This window comes from Quercus robur, chromosome 5 (genome assembly GCF_932294415.1).
Source record: "Quercus robur chromosome 5, dhQueRobu3.1, whole genome shotgun sequence".
Taxonomy (NCBI): domain Eukaryota; kingdom Viridiplantae; phylum Streptophyta; class Magnoliopsida; order Fagales; family Fagaceae; genus Quercus; species Quercus robur.
Genome location: NC_065538.1, coordinates 40405470 through 40421877, shown reverse-complemented (window position 1 = coordinate 40421877; position 16408 = coordinate 40405470). Strand labels below are relative to the sequence as shown.

The window sequence follows — 16408 nt, the reverse complement described above, 5'->3', positions numbered from 1 at the left end:
CCTTCACCACTACTATTCCTTACTCGGTAGGGAACTTCATCTTTTGGTGCAGCGTAGATAGCACAACCCTCATGGAATGGATCCACGGTCGTGCTAGGATCACCGTGTACGACGAGAATACGTGAACCACTATAAAATTCACCATCACCTCCTTCTCTTCTGTCACTACAAGGAGCTTAATCTGTCCTGAGGATATCACCATCTTCCTGTCAAATTCCACTAAGGGGGTATTATACTTGGTGTGATTTTCATCTCTCAAACCTAACCCTTTATACAGATTGGGGTACATACTCTCTGCGCCCACTTCCCTTGTCGATCATAACTCTCTTTACAAGGAACCTTTCAAGGTCATTGTCATTAAAAGCTATCTTTTCCCTACTCGACTTGAGCTTTTTCCTAGGACAATTAACTGCCTTTGGTTCCTGCTGAGGAGTTATGCTAAGTATCCCCCTTTGGCAGCTAGTGCTAACCCTAATTAATGTGGCGTGTATGACTTCGATGATGCCGAGAGGAGGTGGCATTGTCCCTCCTCGGCTTCCTGATACTTGCCCTGTAGTACTCCCCCTTGACTGACCACATATTCCCTTAGATGCCTCACTTTCACCAACTACTCCAAGTAATCCTTGAACGTCTTACACTGCTCAGTGGTATGCCTCTTATCCCGATAATAGGTGCAATAAAGATTTTGGTTCCTCTTGGTTGAGTCTCCGCTCATCTTATTAGGCCAGCAGAAATAAGGCACATGCTTGATCTTTTCCAAGATTTTATTTACAGGCTCCTTAAAAGTGATGTTTACACCTTCTGCTCGGCTAATGTGGTTTTGCCCCACAACTTCTCTTTCGGTCCTTTATTGAAAGCCCCCAATTCGAGATTCCTTCCGGTATTGAAATGCTATAAGAGCCTTCCATTTATTCAGTTTCCTATCATCCTCTAGTCTCTTATGTTCTTTTATCTGCTTCATCAGTTGATGCATGTTCTAGGGAGGCTATATGGTTAAGGAATCCCTCAGCTTGAAATTAAGGGGCAGCCCCAGTTTGAAAGTACTTGTGGCCATATGTTCGTTGTCTCCCCCGATCTTGCGATACGGCTCCCAATACCTATTCGAGTATGACCAGGGTGTCTCCTTACTCCCCATGGCCATCGATAAAAGTGCGTCGATAGGTTGTGGTTCTCGGCTACAAGTTACAAACTTGGCTCCAAAGGCTTCGATGAGCTTGAGAAAGCTGTGAATGGATCTCTTCTTTAGAGTATTGGACCATCTTATCATCGTGGGGTAGAGACTGGAAAGGAACACTTTGCATAGAAGCCCATCATTCTAGGAATAAAGTGCCATAAGTTGGGTGAAATGACTTACATGTTCCATCGAGTCCGTCTTGCCGTTCTAATAGGTGAATGGAAGGCAAGTGAAGTGCCTTGGCATCTTGATGCGTTCTATTTCCTCAGAAAAATGTGACTGGGCTATCTTTCGTTGTGCTTGGCTCACGGCGTTCATGGCGGCGATTGGGTGCCCATCCCTTTCTCTCATCGGTGATACCGAACTTCTATCCCTAGACTCATTCAACCTGACCTTTGGCAACCAAGAGTGACTTTGGTGAGATGATCTCCCAATATGACCGCTTATCGAATCATGGTCATGGGACAACCCCTTAGGAGCCCTCCTTTAGTGCCTACTCCTTGCCTCTAGCTCCAACTCTCTAACCTGCCTTCATAGATTTTCTAGCTTACAGTCTTGGTCATTATGGTTCGAACCCTTTAGCACGTATTAGAGTATCCTTTCTCTTTGGGACGACGCTGCATGTGAGTCATCTTGAGTCCCTTGTCCCTCGTAGCCGCGGCATTCCCTCGTACGCTCTTGCTCCACCAACCTAAGGGCCTGAGATAAGCCCTTAGATTGGTTTCCACTGGAGCCCACGAACCCTTCACTTGCATGTTAGCCCTCTATCAGGTTGTTGCCTCCACCACCTCTAGACCTTCAGCATGGCAGGATTTTCCCACAGATAGTGTCAATTGTGGTGGTCCTTTCCCAACAACCTTAGGCTTTTAGGCTTGGCTCCAAATTTACTTGTACTCTAGGTTGGGCATATCCCACAGTGAGAGTTCCAAGAAGTGTTTACTCAGGTCACTAATGAAGTTCTAACACCTAAATCTTTGGTTTTTGGCTCGGCCGAGATGGCTACTAGGCAGTTGAGCCCCTTCCCTGAAATCCGAATAGGATTCCCTTCTCCCCGGGATGTGCTTTTCCTTACTACTTTCATGTCTCTCTCTTCCCCTAATTCTCCCCTCCCCTCACTCCTGCCTTTCGTCCCCTATTTATATCTCTCTATTAGTGGGGTCGTCATGATGAAAGGATATTTCATATATTAGTGGGTCCCTTCATGTCATGTCACTGGTTAGTGGGGACCCACTTCCTATAGTTAACATGACCTCTTACTAACTCGTGCTTGACGCCGTTTATTGCTTGGTAGATAGATTCTCCCAAAGCATTATCTCTTACTCATGGCATATCTTGGGGTACTTAATTCGTATGTTCGGCCCGACCCATCTCAGCTCGGCCAAGTGGGCTAAGATGAGCAGAGACTATTCAATGAGTGGGTTTGTAGTTCGGGGTCGGTCTACTATTTTCAGTTCGTACATCTTCGCATATAAAATATCTGAATAGAAATAGTATAAAAAATATGCTCATTAGTTTAGAGAAAAAATAATAGTAAAAATCTAAACAATTTAATTTATATGGAAAGCTAACAAAAGTAAAATCCAATTTTGATTCTAATTGAATTTTCTCTAAATTTTGGTTTAAAAAAGCAAATATATATATATATATATATAATCTAGTTAATAATGGATTGTACATAGTCATGGTATATTACATAAATGACTTATAAATTTGAATTGTTTTTAGTTATACAAAAAAGACTCATAAATATAAAATCATTCAAACTCTTGCTTCCTCTAATTTTATATATAGAGTTAGATATATGGTTATGTTTTTTATGATTTATTTATATTAGACTCCTCGTTTTCTACACTAAATTAACTCATTTGGCACAAAAATTAAAAAAAAAAAAAAAACTTTGATTAGATGGGACACATGGCGCAAAATTAAATTTTAATTGAAATTCATTTTTTACACTGAATTAACTCACTTGGCACAAAATTATATTCTAATTGAACTCCAATTTGAAATCTAATTGGATTTTCTCTCAGTTTTACCTACTAATATAGATGTATAGATGTATAGATGTGAAAGTAAAAGCATATGTATCTCTTCTCTATATATTAAGAAGATTTAGAAAGTTAGTTATACTTTTAGAAAATGTCAAAAATACCCCTAAGTTAATTAGATAATCCTTATTCTTAAAAAATAAAAAAGGGTTAAAATTGTGATTCAACAAAAAAAAAAAAAAAAAAAAAAAAAAACTACAGGAGAAACTTTTTTCCTAAAAATTAAAATTAGCACACTCTCTATTTAAATATATCTCTCATTAAATTTTAGTTTTTTAAAAATCTCTTCCTGTGTAACCTCACTAATACAATAATAGATAAATTTAAATTAAAAAATTATATTAAACTTTTTTTAAAAAACTCTCATTGCATGTGCAAAACAACTATGCTTTAAGTATGCGTTTGGATTGGTGTTTCACTAGCTGCATTTGTGTTTTCCTCTTTTTTTTTTTCTTTTTTTTTATACATGCGTTTCAGCTTTTAGGAGACAATATGCATTGTTTAGTGGGTCCCATGCACTGTTTACGAGACTCACAAGTACTTTATTTAGGAAAAAAAATTAAAAATGGGTCTCACGGCACTATTCATATATTTAAAAATTATTTTGCTACAGTATTTTCAGTTTTCAGCAAAATAAGCAGTATCCAAATGGACCTTAGTATGCGTTTGGATTGGCATTTCACCAGTTGCATTTGTGTTTGCATTTTTTTTTTTTTTTTTATGCACGCATTTCAGCTTTTAGGAGACAATATGTTCTGTTCAGTGGGTTCCATGCACTGTTCACGATTCTCACAAGTACTTTATTAAGGAAAAACATTAAAAATGGGTCCCACGGCACTATTCACACATTTAAAAATTATTTTACCATAGTGTTTTTAGTTTTCAGTTTTCAATTTTTAACAAAATAAGCGATATCTAAATACAACCTAACTCGTTTGTGCTATTATGTTCTTTGGAGTAACGCTGAGATTTGCTGAATTGATGATCAGTACATGGGCGTTCAAAATCTGACTTTACTAGTCGCTAACCCGTGTAATGCACATGATAGTTTTTCAAAAATTATATATATTCACTTTAAGCATTCTACAAAAGTATAATTGCATTTGAAATATAATCAAACATCAAAGGAAAATTAAACAATTGTATACAATTGCTGCAAAATATGTAGATGAAAAAAAATGTAATAAATGAATGTTAACTCTATACAAATCTTGATAGGCAAATATATCATTTTTTATTTAATAAATATATTTCTTATACTCTATAATCTAGAATATTAGATGATACTCATATTCTACATGAACACAGAGAAGTTAAAATATAAGAGATGTGTGGATGAACATTATGATTGTTTGTATTGGGTTCATACTATAAGAGGTCAATCATAAAAGTTTTAAATATACAATGACAATTACTATATTTAAACTTTGCACATATGCAAATAATAAACTATAACAGGCCAACGTTACTGGTTAACAAATAATTTTAGATCTAAAAATGTTTATTTTGTATATGATTGTACTTTGTAGCAATGGTCAATGACGTATTAGATCAATTAAACCATTTTAAGTAGCCATTAAAACAAAAGAATTTATTAGACTTCTATATACAAAGATTCATTTTAACCACAGAAAATTAATCATCATTCTAGAAATGTTTCTATGTAAAATTTTCTCACTTTAAATATAGATTTGCAACACATGCAATAATTCTAAAATTGAAAATTCAATTTAAATTTCCCATGAATAATATAATTCGTACCTTGAATGTTTAATCATGAACATGACTTTCCACCCTCCTTGTATTTTGTCTTACCAATGAAGATGATTCACTCCTCCAAGTCTTGCTTATCAACCGGCCTAAAAAGAAATAAAATAAAAATTCATATATATATATATATATATATAAGACCATCAAAAAATAAAAATTACATACTTATAGTTTTACACATAGCCACCTTGAAGATTCAAGACAAAGTGACATTACCAAAGCCTTACTAATTGGAGCGAATGCTTCAGATAATAAAAAAGAATATTACTCTTGATTCCTGAAATATATATGTATTAACCATCAACATCTCATTATATTTTCAATAATATATATATATATATATATATATATATGTACATGCATGTTAAGTTGTTAACCATAAAAATAACCAAAAATTGTTTACCGAAAATCGGAGAAGCCATAATCTTGGTATATGAAAAAGATAGGGAAACAAAAAGAATAGAAACCCCAAACACAGTGTAAACACAATTGCAATAAAACAAATTGCAAATTTAATACTTATTGCACATCATCTCACTTAATTGTGACTACAAAGCACGTTTAAATATTACATAGCTATATAGTTTTGCTGAAAGAGTGTAAACTCTAAACCCAAATTCGACTGACTATTTTGATAGAATCATAAAATACACTAATCAATTTATACTAACTTAGATTAAAAGAGTCCTATCATACTACTACTACTATTACTAATTTTTTTTTTTTTTTTTTTTAATTCGAGTTTATCAAGATTTAGTGTATGCGTATATGTGCAAGTATTTGGTCAATAATTGAAGAGAGTTATATATATATATATATATATAGATTTTTTTTTGAGAGTCAATATATATATATATATAGATGCTTTTGGATTAAACAACCGTGAAGATATATATCATGGCTAGCTATAGTCCAGATACGCAAGTCCAAAGCTAGTAAATAACTTGTTTATTCAAATTTGACTCTATATGCAGTAGTATAGTATAAGTGTATAATCATAATTTTATTTATAGTAAAATCCGGTTTTATAGTAAAATCATAATTTTTGTTTTATTTATTTATTTATTTAAGTAAAAGTAATGCTGATGTGGAAAATTGTGGAGAGGTCAAAGGTTTCGGTTTTTTATTTTTTTATTTTTATTTTATATATATATATATATATACTAGTATTATGCCCATGCGATGCACGGCTTAATAAAAAAATATTTTGATAATATAATTAAATTTAATAACAAATAAAATGAAAAAAGAATTAATTCAAAATTTAATATTAAAAAATAAATTGTACTTGTACACTTAAAAGAAATTTAATTTTTATTTCTTATTTTGATATTTAAATCATTTGTTTTAGTGTTGATTTCATTCAAATGGTTATAAGTTATATCAAATCTAAACCAACATATGTATCCATATGTAACATTCTGAATTAATAATAAATAAAAATATAATACTCTAACTTAATGTAACATTCTAACTTACTAATAAATAAATATAACATCCTAACTTAAAGTAATGTTTGTAATTGCATTGTGTTTTAGCCTTTAAGAACACATATTATTTTTTTTTTATCATAAAAAAACACAAATATTAATATTACACATGAAAAAAAATAATGAATTCAATAATTGAAACGGTTGAAAACAAAATTAAGCCAAAACCTCAATTCATTAATGAAAAATATCCAAATTTTTGAGCTTAAAAAAAAAGAGTTAAGTAAAGATAAACTTACATAGAATTTTGGACGGATGGATTCTCTCGTATCCAATTTCATGTTTGACAGCAAATTTTGCTTTTAATTAAAGAATGTAGATTACATGGAACAAAGCACCAAACAAAAGCTATAACAAATTAAATCCACTATAAAATAATGATGTCAACAAAAAATAATCATGTAATAAGAAATTAAAAAATACAAATATATTGCTTGCTATATTGACTTTTAAAAGAAACACCAAAAAGTGTGATCAAACATAGAATTTCAGCTTATCTATAAAACTTGTTGATAAAAATCATATTATATACAATAAAAAGGCAACAAATACACAAAATCTATTCCGTTTGATGAAAGAAAAAAAAAATTACTTGCAAGGTTGTAGGTAGGGCAGAGGGGAGAAAGGAAGAATATAGCAAATAATTGTAAAGTACGTAGTAGAAATAATGAAACATAAAAAAACTCTATGTATATATAGTGAGAATTTTAGGTTGTGAAGAAGATGATATGAATAAAAAGAAGTAGTTTAAGTGAAAGTCAAATATATATATATATATATATATTTTACTTTATTATTAGAAAAAAGATGACATAAGAAGCAAATTTATCACTAAAAGAAAGAAAAAAAAAAGATGATGTGTTCCCTCCTTGGTGAGATCACTGGGCTACATTACGTGTTGGGGCCTATGATTTTAGGCTTGGTTGTACCAGATGGTTGACCCATAGGATCAGCAATAATTGATAAGCTTGAATCCTTCGTTTCGTTAATTCTCTTGCCAACTTATTATGTGCTCAACTACGGGAGCTTGGTATGCAAGCTTATCTTTTTTTTCCTTTTACGTTTTTTAAAGAGACGTATGAAAAAAAAAATGCAAATTTAATTTTTTTTTCTTTTACATTTTTTTATCTCTCTTTTTTTATTTAAATTCTATTCTTAGGTAATTTTATTTTATTGATTTTAGACTTTGTTGATAACATTTTAGATAGACACAACTATTATAGTTGTAAATGAAATACTACTTTATTTCATTACTTGATTTTTCATATTTATTCAAAAAATATGTATATATCTATTTTTAAAATCTAAAATTTTATTAAAATTTTTGCAATTTAGTTAAACTACTTGGTGTAATCACGGTGTTTAAGCCTAACTTTTTTTTTTATCTCTCTTTTTTTATTTAAATTCTATCCTTAGGTAATTCTATTTTATTGATTTTAGACTTTGTTGATAACATTTTAGATAGACACAACTATTATAGTTGTAAATGAAATACTACTTTCTTTCATTACTTAATTTGTCATATTTATCCAAAAAATATGTATATATCTATTTTTAAAATCTAAAATTTTATTAAAATTTCTGCAAATATATCTATTCTTAAAATCTAAAATTTTATTAAAATTTCTGCAATTTGGTGAAGTCACTTGGCGTAACTTTTGGTGAAGCCATTTGGCGCAACTATGACATCTAAGCCTAACTTTTATTATATATAATATGATATAATATGATATGATATGATATGATTTGTCATATTTATCAAAAAATATGTATATATCTATTTTTAAAATCTTAAATTTTATTAAAATTTCTACAATTTGGTAAAGCCACTTGGCGCAACTATGACGTCTAAGCCTAATTTTTATTAAAATTTCTATAATTTGGTAAAGTCACTTGGCGCAACTATGGCGTCTAAGCCTAACTTTTATTAAAATTTCTATAATTTGGTAAAGTCACTTGGCGTAACTATGGGGTCTAAGCCTAACTTTTTATTATATATATATATATATATATTTTTTTTTTTAATAAACAACTTTTATTATATATATAATATAATATGATATGATATGATTTGTCATATTTATCTAAAAAATATGTATATATCTATTTTTAAAATCTAAAATTTTATTAAAATTTTTGTAATTTAGTGAAGTCACTTGACCAACGTTTAAACCCAACTTTTATTATATATAATATAATATGATATAATATAATACGTAGATATATAGATTAAAAAAACAGCGAGTGGAGATATTGACACGTGCCGTAGTGTGGATCGGATGGATGCGTAAAAAGGCCCATTTATTATTATTATTATTATTATTATTATGAATATGAATTATGAATGACACAGGACAGAAGTCGCAGTCCTTTCCATACGAATGAATTCGCATCCTTTCTCAAAAAAAAAAAAAAAGAATTCGCATCGTTACAAATTCACGTTTCTCTGAAGTGAAGTGAAGTGAAGCGCAGCGAAGCGAGGAGAGGAAGGAAGTTATAATTATGGCTGCGGAAACTCTACTACTTTCCAACGGCGCCGTCGCCAATGGAGATCTGTCCTCTAACCCTAACCCTAACCCTAACCCCACCAAGAAGTCCCGCGATACCGAACGACGTCGTCGCCGCCGTAAGCAGAAGAAGAACTCCATGGCCTCCCAAGCCCCCTCCAGCGACGCTGATTCCAACGATCCTCAACAGGTTTCTTTTCTTTTCTTTTCTTTTCTTTTGTATGGGAGTGATAGCAAAAATGCTTTATGTTTTGTGGATTTTGGTTTTTGATAGTTGAAGTTAGGGTTTTATTTATTTATTTATTTTTTAATTTTTAATGTGTGCTGAATTGAGTGGAGCATGGAGTTTTTCTTTGTGATTTATTTCCTGCTTTGTTTGTTTGTTTAGAAACCGAAGGAAAACGAGAGAAAGATTATAGGAAACTAGCACTTGATGAGATTTGTTAAAAAACTATTTAAATTAAAGAATAAGAATATATTTCACGAATATATTTGAAATTGAGCACTGAAGTAATTGTTCTTGAACTCGAAGAAAAAGGAATATAAGCTTGAACTCTTTAAGGTGTAATCATTTATGGGGGTAAAACTTTCTATTTGGATATTTGAAATCTGGATAGAACTGGAAGTAATCTCTCTCCCTCTTTCTGATGGAGTTCAATTGAGAGTTTATTTAGGTTTAGTTTTCACATTACCAGAGAAGAAAAACTGAATAAGATAAGATGTATTTCCTTTTCAATTTAAGCTGGTTTTGCATTAGCTTGAAAAAAGAGTATTAAGATCTTATAAATATAATACCCATATTCATGTTGTACAATGAATTATAAATCAGGAACTTCTGTTACATGGTTTTGAACATGTTTGTTTTTCTTATTCTTATATGTTGGAAATTTGTAGACATTTCCGCAAGTTGAAGTGGAGTATGTCCCAGAGCCTGCTGAGCTTGATGATGGAATGGATGAAGAATTTAGAAAGATTTTTAGCAAATTCAGTTTCCGTGAAACTACTGCTACTCAGGTTAAAGGAATCCTTCCCCGTCCCTTCTTTTTATGTAATATTGACTTTAAAGTTATTCTATTTTTCCGCTGGGAGAAGTATGAGCCTAACATGATGCATTAATTATTCTACCCATTCAGGATAATGATAATAAGGATGAGTCTGCCGAAAATGCAGCCTCAACCAAGAAGGCCGACTCAGACTCAGAAGAGGAAGAACAGGATAACCCACAAAAAGAGAAAGGCGTGTCAAACAAGAAGAAGAAGGTATATATGACTTGTTAATAAACATATCAATTGATGTTTTGTATAGTTTCATGTAGTCGTTATGATTGCAACAGTTTGTCCTAAAAGACTAAAGGATTTCTGTTTTCGTCTTTCAGCTACAACGGCGGATGAAGATTGCTGAACTGAAGCAAATTTGCTCAAGGCCTGATGTTGTTGAGGTAGGGATATTTGCTTGTGCTTTGTTGTTTCTTCTTATTATCCTTGTTATTTTTCTGTGCTTATATACATTTTATTCATTTCCAGGTGTGGGATGCAACCTCTGCAGACCCAAAGTTGTTGGTGTTTTTGAAATCATACAGGAACACTGTGCCTGTCCCAAGGCATTGGTGTCAGAAACGTAAATTTTTGCAGGTTAGTAAGCATCACTAGAATTGAAGACTAATGGGTTAAAAATTAAAATGTGCATGCATGACTTGTGGAAATAGTGAACCTGTGGGATTTAGAGAATAGGGTGTAGGAAGATCAAGTCGATAAGGTTTCTCTTATATGTATATATGTGGTTCTTGCAGGGGAGCTGCTGTGACAATCATGGAGCCTGGACTTGTAGGTGTTTGGCAATGGGCACCCTTAAATGATTTCTTTGTTTATGTATTTGCTAGTGTGGGTGGGAGGGCGTAGATATTTGTATGAAGCCATATATGGGGAAAAATTAATTTTTTTAGTTTTATAACAGAGTACTTTTGCATGATATATGTTGGGGATTTGTTTACATTTGAGTTGCTAATTAATCTGTTTTGAATTTACAGATGACTTTCCATTGTGCCTAATGCTCGGGCTGAATTCCTCTTAAATTTGAAAATTTTTTACTACTGCAGAATTATCATTCTATTTTGCTAGTGCAATTACTTGTGTCTCATCGGCCATTGGGTATTCTTTTTTGCAGGGCAAGCGTGGTATTGAGAAACAGCCATTTCAGCTTCCTGATTTTATTGCGGCAACAGGAATTGAGAAAATCAGACAGGTAAGTACAATTTCGTGCAATCTTTGCAGTTAATTTTTTTTTTTTTTTTTTTTTTAATAATATTTTCATCTTCATGATTTTCTGAAATGAGGAATAATAAAATCATCTTTGTGAAGCTGTACGGCTAACTTTATCTTGTCAACAAATTTTCATTGTTGGATGTTTTTGACTTTATATTATTATTATTATTATTTTTACCTGTTACTTTTTTTTCCCATCTCCACGGTCCTTGCAGCTGTGTTTCTATTGTTAAATCTTGAAACTTCTCCTGGTGTTTTGAGTCTCAAATAAATTTTTTTTTTCTTCTCTTGGATAAGTAATAAATACATTAAAAATGCACAGAAGAGCATGGCCCTTGTACATGGGATGTATTCAAGAGAATGACCCAAACAATTAAAATCTAAAACTCAAAAGATCAAAGGACTCCATGAAATTTTTGGAAGAGATGGCTGTCTTCAAATTGTAGAGTGCTTTTAAGAATAGAAGTTTTACATAGAAAAATCACTCCCCTCAAAACTGTGTGCTGTTCACTCCAACCTGAAGGAAGGGCTTTCCAAATTTGAATATTATGCTGTTTGCCAAAGTGTCCCTTCCAACATTCCAGTAACTCAAACACTGTTTTTGGTGTGACCCACCTAGCCCCAAACAAGTGAAACATAAGATACCACATTTCCCAAGCGATATCACTATTTAGAAATAAATTATCCATTTTCTCCTCATTAGGCCTACACATTTAACACCGATTTGTAAGATCTAAAATCTTGTTGGTTTTTTTTTTCTTCTTTTTCTCTGGTCTGAGTTTTATGTTGATTCATCTTCCAAAATGTGCATCTTGGTAATGCTGCTAATGACCTGTTGTACTGTTTCTGTGTTGTCTCATACAGGCTTACATTGAAAAAGAGGACAGTAAGAAGTTGAAGCAGAAGCAACGAGAGCGGATGCAGCCAAAGATGGGAAAAATGGATATTGACTATCAGGTTTGTCTCACTTTTTCTTTTTTGTTGTATTTTTTTTTTAAATTTAATATTTATTTATTTATTGTAATTTACCCTACCCAACTATTTTGCGATTTTTGTCTGCATGTATTGCTGCAGTTTATGTTCAGAATGATTATTGTCTGTCTAATCAATGAGTGTGATTTCTGTTTGTTAGGTTCTCCATGATGCATTCTTTAAATACCAAACAAAACCAAAGCTTACAACTCTTGGAGATTTGTACCATGAAGGCAAAGAGTTTGAGGTGTATTTCTTATATTGATCTCTCTCTCTCTCACACGCGAGCACACAGAGTAAATTGATATACGTGTGTTTTGATGTTTTCTTTCTATTTTCTCAATTGTATTTTTTGGAGTTTCTAGATTTAAAAATTGTAGCTTATATATATATTTTTGATAGGTAACAATTGTAGCTTATATTAATATTGACAAAACAAAAACAAGTGTAATTTTTGGTATTTAATAATATTAGCTGTTATTCACACTGTTTGTATGTGTGCGTGTTTTGTGGTATTCAGGTGAAGTTAAGGGAAATGAAGCCAGGCATGCTGTCGCAAGAACTAAAAGAAGCCCTTGGAATGCCAGAGGGTGCTCCTCCCCCGTGGCTCATCAATATGCAGGTCATAATACCGAATATCTTGCGCTTGGTAGAGTTTGTGTGTGTGTGTTACCATTTTTATATTTTGTTAACGGTTGATTTTCTTCCAGAGATATGGTCCTCCACCATCCTACCCACATCTGAAAATTCCTGGGCTTAATGCTCCTATCCCGCTTGGAGCTAGCTTTGGTTACCATCCTGGTGGCTGGGGCAAGCCTCCTGTTGATGAAGTAAGTTTCCTAACCTTGATATCTTCCTCTTGTTTCCTTTTGTTCCCTATGTACGTTGGTTTTTTTATAAGTGTAATCAGTGTTTTAACAAGTTCACTTCTCCCTGTTTGTGAATATAGTTTGGACGTCCTTTGTATGGAGATGTATTCGGCGTTCAGCAACAAGAACAGCCCAATTATGAGGTACTTTCACATGAGTTATTCTTATTGTGATTAAAATTTCAGTTGTGTTTTTAGTTTTTATATCTGAAGCTGTCAAAGTTGGCTGTAGCAAAATGTTGGCTGCATCAAATTCGAATTCAAATCAAATTTTTGCTTCCAATTTAAATTATTGGCTGGTCAGATGTGAGAGTGGTTTACCCTTAGATTATAGAATATTATGATTGCTTTAATTATGTGCTGTCTTTATCATTTAGGAAGAACCAGTTGATAAGACCAAGCATTGGGGTGATTTGGAGGAAGAGGAAGAGGAAGAAGAGGAAGAGGAAGAGGAAGAACTGATTGAGGAAGAGGACTTAGAGGCTGGCATTCAATCTGTAGATAGTCTCTCAAGGTATTTTTTTTCTCTCAATACCAGTGTTCTTGATTCCTGTTCATGACATGCATTTTCTCACATTAGCGTGTTCTCGAAGGTTTTATGGTTAGGTTCCTCAGCTCTTTCTGGCTAGGGCTCTACACATTTTTGAAGCAAATTTGTAACATAGATCATTGTTGGACTCGTGTATTGTACTTTGCATTTTCCATGTTTTAATTCCTTTCTTCTTTACCAGCACTCCTACTGGTGTTGAGACACCTGATGTTATCGACCTTCGAAAGCAGCAGAGAAAGGACACTGAGCGGCCACTTTACCAAGTTAGTATTTGTGATTCAAGATTCTGGTTCTTATATTAACTTTTTCCTTGTATTTAATGCTCCAATGGATGACATTATCTGAACTTTGTCTTATTTTTGTGTTTTATGAAGGTACTTGAAGAAAAAGAAGAGAAAATTGCCCCTGGTACTTTGCTTGGAACAACACACACGTATGCAATCTTCTTGTTTTACATCACTCTTTTTGGTTGTATTTTTTATTTATCTTATTGATTTTGTCTCTAAATTTGTTTTGATCTACCTTTGTGCCTACAGATATGTGGTTAACTCTGGCACCCAAGACAAGGCAACTGCCAAAAGGGTAAGAATGTGTCTTCTGCAAGCAAGTTGTTGATATTGGTAACACAAATGGTTACTTTTCCAAACTAATCATTTGGTTTTTCCCCCCTTGAAGAAGCTGGTGTGCTTGATTTAAGCTTTAGCAGCATAGAATGATGAAAACTCTTATAAAGAAAAGCGCATAGAATGATAACTCATTCTTTAAGTTTATGAGTCCGGTCAAAAATTAATTTTCCTGTATTGTAGTGATATAAGATGTGAAAATTTGAGATTGAGAATGAGATATCTGCTTAAACCAATAACGATTATAAGTAGCACAAGCAAAGTATATATGCAGGTTCTTATAGGTGTAACCTATGGAGACCCTGCATATAGAAGGCTTTTAGAAAGGCTTATCCTTGAAGGAATGGGCTTTGTACTATGACTCTACGTGAGCTAGAGAATAGTAACTAATGTTGAAAAACAAAGGGCTACATGAAATGGTTGAATTCTGAATTTTTTACTTTTATTTCAATGCCTTTGCACATGAATTGTATGGTACAAGAACCCTGGCCTCTAGTTACCTACAGAGCAACCTAATTGGAAGGTTTCAGTGATAGATGTGTAAACTTGATGTAGAGTATTTGGTAATTGCACTAGAACACCGGTAATTGGTTCACTTTCCAACAATTAGGTCTTGATTTATCACTATGTAGGAGCGTAATTTGCTGATGCCTGATATGGTCATATTCTTTCAGGTTGATCTTCTTAGAGGTCAGAAATCAGATAAGGTGGATGTAACTCTACAACCAGAAGAGTTGGAAGCCATGGAGAATGTTTTGCCGGCTAAGTAAGTAACATTTTCCTATATGTTATTGTTAATGTCAATGTCCCCTAAAGGCATAACGAGTTCCCAACTTCGTTTCATTTCATAGGTATGAGGAAGCAAGGGAGGAAGAGAAGCAGCGGAGTCAGCGGGAGGATTTCAGTGACATGGTTGCAGAGGTGAGCCTATTATGTCTTTACTAATTTGATTTGAAAATTGGGGCTTCTCAAGGGAAATTTTGACAAAAAGGTGCCTTATTGGGCTGTGGTGCCACCCCCACGTGGGGGAAGGAGGGGAGGGGAGGGGAGGGGTGGGTTGGGTAAGATGTACCTACCAGGATGAGAGGTTTATGATTTTTATTCTTATTCCGTTAATTTTTAATTTTGAGATGTTATTTGTGCAGAATGAGAAGAAAAGGAAGCGGAAGATGCAAGAAAAGGAAGGTAAGTCGAAGAAGAAGGATTTCAAGTTCTAGGGTGTGTTTGAATTGTGTTTCTGAGAAGATGGTTGCCGGGGCTATCATGTTTTCCTTGAAGCTGGCATTATTTTCCATGGGGAGTTTAGAATGTATCTTATAATATGAGGGTTGACAGCCATACGTGATTTACTTGAAGCTGGCAGCATTTTCCATGGGAAGTTTAGAATGTATCTCCCATCTGTGTCTTTTTAAACACAGTTGTCTGACATATTATACATAACCTTTTGAAGTTCTAGTAGTGAGCTGTCTTCAATGTATGACATATTATACATAACCTTTTGACTTTCACTTTTTGGATAGAAAGTAACTTAAACTTTAATAATTTATCACGTTGTGACTAAGGTGCTTCAGTGAATGCTCTAGATTCCTTTTTTGGGGGGTGGGGGGAGGGGGGGGGGGGGGGGGGGGGGACCTTAAACAATTGATGGTCATTGAATCAGGACTAGAGCTGGAAACCAAATTCACTTGGATCGACTGTTTGACCTCTCACTGATAGGCTCCAAACGTCGGAAAGATGCATGAACACAACCCATTTTATATGCTCTTGATGCATGATTTCTTTAATGATGCAAATACACTTTTGGTCTCTACATTTTCTTATTTTGGCCCTAAATTGATTTTGTGCCTACCTCAATCCTTGAAATCAAAAAAACGTTTTGGTTTTGGTTTTTGCTGTCAATAGAAAAATCTTACATGGCAAATGGATCGTCCTATCTGTACAGTAAATATTGATGTGGTTAATAAAATAATAATAAGATATTTTAGTTGATAATTTTTAAATGACATGTCAGCATTTTAATTTTTTTAAAAAAGCCATCTTAGAAAATTTAAACAACAAAATAAATTAAATTAAAAAGACCTTAAATCTAATTTAATTATTAAATTTTTTTTGGTTACTTTTAATTATTCTTTCGTAAGAATATTG

General features: G+C 33.2%; 1 protein-coding gene and 1 long non-coding RNA gene across 2 annotated transcripts; one reads left to right on the top strand and one right to left on the bottom strand.

Moving 5' to 3' along the window:
• The first annotated feature begins 8831 nt into the window (after window positions 1-8831).
• On the top strand, window positions 8832-15824 carry LOC126725914 (uncharacterized). The gene is made up of 18 exons (XM_050430928.1): window positions 8832-9179; window positions 9884-10003; window positions 10123-10248; window positions 10365-10427; window positions 10513-10620; window positions 11153-11230; window positions 12115-12207; window positions 12383-12469; window positions 12743-12844; window positions 12933-13052; window positions 13172-13234; window positions 13468-13604; window positions 13822-13903; window positions 14015-14073; window positions 14177-14222; window positions 14938-15029; window positions 15115-15184; window positions 15409-15824. Exons 1-18 carry the CDS (start codon window positions 8985-8987, stop codon window positions 15478-15480), a joined length of 1713 nt encoding a protein of 570 aa, XP_050286885.1. The 5' UTR covers window positions 8832-8984; the 3' UTR covers window positions 15481-15824.
• LOC126725915 (uncharacterized) lies at window positions 15545-16107 on the bottom strand. Its single transcript, XR_007655635.1, has 2 exons — window positions 15967-16107; window positions 15545-15765 (listed from the first exon to the last, which is right to left on the bottom strand). It is a non-coding gene; the product is annotated as an uncharacterized LOC126725915 (long non-coding RNA).
• Window positions 16108-16408: the final 301 nt, after the last annotated feature.

Coding starts and splice junctions, on each gene's coding strand:
- LOC126725914 (XM_050430928.1), top strand. CDS start 8,985: ATGGCTGCGGAAACTCTACTACTTTCCAACGGCGCCGTCGCCAATGGA. Junction 9,180..9,883: donor ATTCCAACGATCCTCAACAG/GTTTCTTTTCTT, acceptor GGAAATTTGTAG/ACATTTCCGCAAGTTGAAGT. Junction 13,235..13,467: donor AAGAACAGCCCAATTATGAG/GTACTTTCACAT, acceptor TTTATCATTTAG/GAAGAACCAGTTGATAAGAC.